Source organism: Panthera uncia, chromosome C2 (genome assembly GCF_023721935.1).
Source record: "Panthera uncia isolate 11264 chromosome C2, Puncia_PCG_1.0, whole genome shotgun sequence".
Taxonomy (NCBI): Eukaryota; Metazoa; Chordata; class Mammalia; order Carnivora; family Felidae; genus Panthera; species Panthera uncia.
This window is the reverse complement of record NC_064810.1, coordinates 65294195-65302186: the sequence shown is the minus strand read 5'-3', so window position 1 is coordinate 65302186 and position 7992 is coordinate 65294195. Positions and strand designations below refer to the sequence as shown.

At 37.3% G+C, this 7992-nt stretch overlaps 1 protein-coding gene across 2 annotated transcripts in view; it reads right to left on the bottom strand.

Moving 5' to 3' along the window:
• Nucleotides 1–562: 562 nt before the first annotated feature.
• Nucleotides 563–7992, bottom strand: part of GTF2E1 (general transcription factor IIE subunit 1) — a 36003-nt gene continuing 28573 nt past the window's right edge. Inside the window, exons 4-6 of one of the 2 annotated variants that reach the window (XR_007457274.1) lie at nt 7225–7463; nt 1630–2218; nt 563–1514 (exon numbers count right to left, since the gene is read on the bottom strand). Coding sequence is in view for 1 of the 2 variants with exons in the window: in XM_049628237.1 (XP_049484194.1) it covers nt 1791–2218; nt 7225–7463 (667 nt within the window). In the remaining variant the exon portion in view is untranslated. Of the gene's footprint in view, nt 2219–7224; nt 7464–7992 lie in introns of both variants that reach the window. The other variant, XM_049628237.1, reaches the window with a different exon arrangement.

The following is a 7992-nucleotide window of genomic DNA, read 5'->3' as shown; positions in this document are numbered from 1 at the left end:
TATGATTCTTTAAGAGGCTGGTAGATAACAGGAAAGAAAAACTAGAACAGTAGCTCTCAAAAGTAGAACATGCAAGTTAGATTCAAGAAAAAATAGCAAGAAACAATCATTCATTGAAATAAAGAGCTGACAGTTCACTTACAACTATGTTTTAAAACATCTGATTAGGGGCACCTGGCTGGCTCAGTCGGAAGAGTGTGTGGGTCTTGATCTTGGGGTCTGCGAGTTCAAGCCCTATGTTGGGTATAGAAATTACTTAAATAAAAATAAGTAAGTAAATAAATAACCTGATTAATATTTTACTTAAATGAACTTATTCCTAGAACTATGAAAGTTTAAAAACAATGTTTAAAAGAATAAGAATAGGACCATATATACAAGATACATACATAAAAGTCATTCATAAGGCAGCTTATTGCCAGAAAAAACTTAGACCACATACAACTGTATCTGTTATTTGAAAGAGAACTATTAAGAGAAAAAAGTCTGAAACACTGTTTTAATGGGAAGAGTATTCATTTTAATTATGCTCCAAGATGTTACAGAGCTAGAAATTAACAAATTTTGGTCGGTATAAAATAGATTTATTGTCAATATTCAATCATTAATACAACCCAAGTAAATGAAACATCACTTCATACAAGGCTCAGATACTCTAAAATCTATCTTCACACGTGTACTATAATATGATAAATACTTAAAAATTATAATGCAAGGAAAAATATTACAAAAAAAATACAATTGCTATAGACCCTTGCATGAATATTCTTTATTTTTAAAGTTCTGCCTTAGGGAATAATACCATGCTATACATCAGAACCAAAAGTAAGCTACATTCCTTGAGGTTACAATGTTCAATGATGCACTAGATGCATTCTAAAACACCATGTCGGACAAGAATCAAAAGAGAGACAAAGAAGGCCTTCAATGATGTTGAGAAAGGAAAAAAAAGAGAGGAGTAATAATTTTTATATACTGATTTCTGCTGGAATGGCCTCATTCAACAATTTATACCACTGTAGAAGATAGGAAAAAGAAGGGAACCAGTCTCAGCTTTCCATAAAGGATGTCCAAATCAGCACAAATTCAGGCAATTCTAAAAGGCACTGTTCCCAATGCTCTCCACTCTCCAACCCTGTACAGGAACTCGTCCTACATCCATGTTTTTTTTCCTAATTTCACAAGGGCTTACCAAGTATACGTTCTGTTTTCTATCATCCAACAGCCAAACCAAAAGGCATGAAGCAAAACAACACACTATCAGTCAAGTCAGCTCGAAAGACACAAATTTTCATCAGAGTCTTATATATTGACTCCAATCCTCAACTGTGTGGCAATAAGAAGTTTTAAGATTTTTTTTTTTTCTGTCACTCATCATTGATTCGCCTGTTGCCAAACTTCTTGGCAGCAATACCAGGAACTGTTGGGAATCCTTGGTGAGAACAAAACGGAGGTGATCAGTGAATTCGTATAACCTGTCATAGTGGGCTTCTACAGGCAGACAGGAAGACTGCCTGCATTCATTTCAGAAGGGGAGAAAAATGGGGCAAAGATTAGGTAAATTTGAAATACAGCAAGGTATTAATACTGTAGTAATAACAGGGAAGGAAATGCTTATAGCCAACCTACCTTTGGGGAAGCTTCTGGCATAAAAATCAAACTTTCTCTCCCATTATTCTTGAGCTCTTTACTTCAAGAAAGGCAGAACACCACTTAAACACTTTTCTTCAAAGGTAGGGAATTTCTTTTTGAAATTAGCATTGGAGAAAGGAAGAAAAGATAGGGAAAGCTCACTCAAAGAGGTCCTCAAACATGCGCTGTCCCATTGCTATGTATGCTTCCTTCTCCTCTGGTGTCATCTGGGCCACTAGCTCTGGCCGCTGGCTCACTTCACTGTAGGAGAATGGTCGGCCAGCCACCATAACAACGGGGTCATCTGCTACTTCCTCAAACTCATCGTCCTCCTCGTCGTCCTCGTCCCGATGATGCACTGCCACAGCTGCTGGTCGAGGTGGGGAGTCATCGTCTGACTCACTGGTCTCACTCTCCGAGTCACTGCCATTGGCAGCAGTGACAGGAGCAGCCGCCCCCACTGAGCCTGCTGTGGCAGAGGGGGTCTTCTTCTCATGAATGAGCAGTGCTCGCATGACCTCCTCGTTATCATCTGGCCCTGCACGGCCCTCCTCACGCTCCTGAAACGCATCTATATCTATGCCACCTGGAAGGAAAAACCCAGAAAATCAATATCCTTAAATATACAAGGCATTCCTTTATAACGAATAAAATATGTAATATTTTAATATTTAAATACATTATTATAAAGTAACACAGACTTCACTGGTTCCAGTTTTTGAACAACTGTCCATAAGAGATTCAAAATGTTTCTCACAAACTGGAATTTAAGTAGCATGGTTTAAGTGCATGGGTTCTAAGAGTAACACAGTCTGGATTCGAATCCTCATTCTTTTACATGCAAGCTACACTGCTTTGGGCAAGTTTTTAGTCTCTGAACTTTGGTACCTTGTCCTGTAAAATGGAGTGATAAAAACATCTGTCTTACAGGGCTTTGGATAAGAACAAATGTAATTATGTCTATGAAGGAACAAGCACAGTAGCTGGCAAAATAGGAAATCACAAACGTGGCTTCTCATCTTGCTTGGAAAGTAAAAGCCAAAAGCTTTACAATGGTCTTTAAAGTCCTACGTTATCTGGAACGCCTCCTGCTCACTTACTTACCTTTTCTCTTTCCCTTTGCTCATTCTACTCCTGCCATAGTAGCCCCCATGCTATTCCCTGCACATACCACACTCACTCCTACCTTAGGGCCTTTGTACTGCCTGTTTCCTCTACCTGGGATATTTTTCCTCTATGTATCTACATAGCTGAATCTTTCATATCTTTTATGTTTTCATTCAAATATTGCCTTCTGTTAATTCACCCCATCCTATACTCCCAATGCTTTCTTCTTTTCCCCATAGCACTTATTTTCCAACATAATAATTTATGTCTATTGTCTTTGTCACCTCCTTTCCCAGGATGTAGGTTCTCCACAAGCAGATATTTACTTTTTTTATTCAATGATATATTCCATGCACCCAGAATAGGGCCTATCACTTCTTAGGCACTGAATTAATATTTGATGAATTGGTGAATAAATGCAGCTTTATTTTTCTGAAACAAACTAAGGGTACTTTGAACTCTTTATAAAAAGGAATCTAGTCTTAGGAACAAAGCTTCTCTCACCACATACCTATCACTTTGTGTACACATCATGAAAAGTTACACATAAAAAAATTAAAGAAAAACATTTGTATTCTGTATTCTGAATACCAAATATACTACCATTTAAAAAATATAAAAGAATTAGGGACACCTAGGTGGCTCAGTTGGTTGGGTGTCCAACTCTTGATTTTGGCTAAGGTTGTGATCTCATGGTTCATGGAATTGAGCCCCACATTGCAGAGCCCACTTGGGAATTTATCTCTCTCTCTGCCCCTTCCCCTGTTTGTGGGTGCACTCTCTCAAAATAAATAAATAAACATTAAAAAAATTGGGGCGCCTGGGTGGCTCAATTGGTTAAGTGTCCGATTTCAGCTCTGGTCGTGATCTCACGGTTCACAGGTTCGAGCCCCACATCGGGCTCTGTGCTAACAGCTCAGAGACTAGAGCCTGCTTCAGATTCTGTGTCTCCCTCTCTCTGCCCTTCCCCTGCTCACGCTCTGTCTCTCTCTCTCAAAAATAAAATAAACATTAAAAAAGTTTTTTTAAATAATAAAACATAAAAGGATTAAAAATATTCTTTGGAACCTAACTCTCTGATTCAAATCTTGACTCTAACAGTTATTAGCTGTATGATTTTGGCCAAGTTACTTCATCTCTCTCTGTTTCAATTTTCTCAAGTATAGAGAGGAAAAAAATAATAGTATATCGTCACTGGATAATTGTGGGGATTAAGTGAATATCTTAATATCTGTGAAGCGCTTAGAATAAACTTGGCACTTGGATTAGTGTTATCTATCATCATCATCATCAACAACAAAAAGCCCAGAAATGGGGCACCTGGGTGGCTCAGTCAGTTAAGTGTCTGACTTGGCCTCAGGTCATGATCTCATATTCACAAGTTTGAGCCCCTCACTGGGCTCCATACTGACAATGTGGAGCCTGCTTGGGATTTTCTGTCTCCCTTTCTGCCCCTCCCCCAACTGTGTATACATGTATGCTCTCTCTCTGTCAAAACAAATAAATAAACTTAAAAAAAAAAAAACAAAAAACCCAGAAATGACCAACTCAGGCCATGAATGAAGTGAAAGCATCTTCTCATTAACACACTAGGATGGATTAGTGTAACCCTGGACAATTTAGAAAGTGTAGAACTCCTGAGAGAAGAGAATAGGCAACTAAGAGACAGAAAGGGAAACAGGAACTGAGAAGTTAAAAGTTCAAGTTAGAGAAAGTTCAAGAAAAGTTCAAGAAGTTCCAAGTTAGAGAAAATAGGCTTCTAGTATCATGGATGTAAAAATGAGAATTAAAGTCAAACTTCACTACTTTAAAACACTGCCGAAGGCTGAGGCTCCCCCCCGCCCGCAGAGTCCTTACTGCCAATGCAGTATTTCGATAGGAAAAAAAAGACAAGGAATTGTCTCTAAAGCAATCATTGCTTTGATAAGAATTTTCCAATAAGCTTAATATTATTACCAACATAGGATTTTGATTAATGTTTAAAGTAAATATAAAATTAGGGGCAAAGCAATTTAGTTTCATAAACTAGTCACATCTAAAAGATTTATGACAAGGGTCTTGAGAGGTTTGGGGGGAAAAAGGAACCATTCTGTTACAGATGAAGACAGAAAGAAAATAAGGATAAATGAGCAAATTTCTGGATGGTAAAGTAGAAACACTAGTTCCAAGCACAGTCTTATTTAATAGAGTTATAAATTACAAAGAAGATGTATATAACAGGAAATTGTCAAGTTCACTGATGATGCTAAGCAATTCTGGATGCTTAAAGGCCAAACTAGTGGCAAAAAAAACATACATAAGAGGAGCTGAAAGTTGTATAAATGGCAGAAAACTGGCGGATTTCTTTTTATACCGGCAAGTGTAAAAAATCTGCCCACAAAAAAATAATCTAAAAGATATTGAAAGACCTGGTCCAAGCTATCTGATACAGGGCAAGGGAGGGTCTTTAAAAATCCCTGCACATGTTTCTGAAGTTGTTGGTCTTAATATGCTTCTAGACACAGAGCAACAAGCATCAGGTAAAAATCAGGATACTGGAAGTAAAACTCAAATCATTAATGATGAATCTATGCATGGACAACATATTTTGTTCTGGTCGCTGGATATTAAGTATATTATGGTTGGAAAAGGCCCAGAAAAAGACAATTAAAATAAAACAAAAAATGTAGATGAAGGTGGAATGGGGGAAGAGGACTATTTATAAGGAAAGCAGCTTTCAGTATACTAATGAGCACCTGATAGAATCTATAAAATTCTGAAATATATTAAAATGACTTGAAGTCCGAGGAAAATTAAGTGTTGGACAAGGGGCGCCTGGGTGGCTCAGTCAGTTAAGTATCCGACTTCAGCTCTGGTCATGAGCTCACAGTTCATGAGTTTAAGTCCCCCACAGGGCTCTGTGCTGACAGCTAAGAGTCTGAAGCCTGCTTCAGATTCTGTGTCTCCCTCTCTCTCTCTCTGCCCATCCCCTGCTCACACTTGGTCTCTCTCTCTCTCTCTCTCTCTCTAAGATAAAATAAACACTTTAAAAAAAGTGTTGGACAAAGAAGACTCACTTCACACTCACTAGACAGAGCCTATTCTGTCATAAAACTTAAAGAAGACAAATTTAGACATCTTAGTATCCTATTTTATATAGGAAGAAATATTGACAAGTCTGAATTGGGTAAACTATGACTTTTTAAAGGCCTTTATAACTCAAATTCTATCATTCTAGGAACTGAACACATCGAATGTTAAGCTTATGAGACTTATTTTATTCAATTTTGTTTCTAAGTTCAAAGAAAAGGTTTGGTAGCTTTAAGAACAGGCAGGAGGCCAAGTTGGAGAAAACGAGACTCCTCAGTAGTTCACAGCCTCACTCCTATATAATCTAAAACAATTTGAATCAAAATAACTGAACACCAGAGCCAAGCTAATCAGCAGGAAGGAGCTAGAGAGTGCCCTATGGTTCCCAAGGAAAACTTTTTTTCCAACTAGAATTCAAACACCAAAGAGAATCACAGTAGAGGTATTAGCTGATTTTACCATCACCACCCAACTCCACACTACTTTTTTAATTATTTGCATACACAGTTTGCTATAATTAGTAAAGAAATGCAAATCATAAAGGGAAAAGAGGTTAGAGAAATACCAAAACACAAGAGGTTTTCAGTTACTGATAATTCTTTACCATTACAGAACAATACTCAGATGATATGTTAGAAATGATGCATAACCTGGGAATAGAATCACATAGATTCTAATGCTGATGAAACATAACCAGAGATACAGACTCCTTTTCATCTCTGCTTCCCAGTTTCTGAGTAATCTTTGTCCAGTCTGAGTCTTGTATTTTCTATATACTCCCAAACATCACCACCCAAAGTCTTTGAATCCTTAAAGTTTTAAAAAGTAAAATGCTGTAGTTTTCAAACTGCTGGTTATTATGTAATTTTCAACCCTTTATGGATCACTGAGATTTCTAAAATCTAATATGGAGCTCTGTCAATCTTCTTGGATGGTAAGAATCCATAATCCTTTACTCAGGTAGCTTCTTTTTATATATTTCAGGTAGCACAAACTCCTTAATGTTCATGAGGAGACAACATATAAGAGTCTGGACTAGTGTATAGTTTTGGCTCCCAATTCAGAGAAATAAAAATGCAGAAGTTAGGGCAACAAAAGAATAAAGAAGAGGTGAATTTGTCCACTTTGAACATAATAGCACTTTTCCACAAAATTAAGACAATGAAATGGTAATTTCTTAAATCTGAAAATGGAGATTTAAAAAGGGTCTACTTATCATTTCAACTAAGTTGAAGGGTAATACAAATATATATTTGTTGGTTTTAATGCTTATTGCTGAATTTCTTACTTCCTGCTATAATGCACGTTTTATAAAACAAACATAACGAATTACCAATAAACCTAAGAACTGCCCACTAAGTCAAGTTCATTTTCTACTGAACCCAAGATATTCATTTTACTGACTTCTACTCTTACCTTCCTTCATCTCTTCAGAATTATATGCTCCTTGGACAGTGCTCTCTCTCAACCAAATGGGTCTCTCTTTGGCAGATTTGCCCTCTAGTGAGGCTCGATGATCTTCTTGGTCATCCATGTTAATGACAACATTCTGAGTGTATAAGTCCTCATAGGAGGGACCTTTGGTGGTCCATGCTTCCCGGTGGTGCCCACCTGCCAGGCCAGCAGCTCCAGCAGTGGTTGCTGCACGGTCCTTGCTATAAAAAAGATTAGAAGAGGGCAGAAAGAAGAAAAAGTAAAGTTTTGGTGTTGGAAAACAAGTGCAGTTGCGGGGGGGAGGTGGGGTGGTTACTGAAGAATTACAAATAAATTCTATCTAGCAATCATGCACACATGCTTAAACAATTCTGAGAAAACTCTTATAACTCAGTGTATCATATTTGTATTTAACTTCCTCAAACACTAGATCATCTGATATATATACAAATTAATAAGGTTTCATAATTTAAGATATCTCAGTAAATCTACTTAAGGAGAAGAGACAATAATAAAGGTGACATAAGACACTAGTCTGGCAAAAATCCGTTATACCTTTCATGAGTAATTTGTTTAAAAACAAAAAAAAACCCAAACAAACAAAACATGTTACATTTTTAAAACACTCTCTCACCTGAACCAAGAATGATTCAAAGTGGTTCTGTGTGTTTTTCCTCTTTTTGTGCCGAGAAGCTAGCAAAGTATTCTACAAAACCAGCCTCAACTTAGAATTAATGTTCCCCTCTTGCT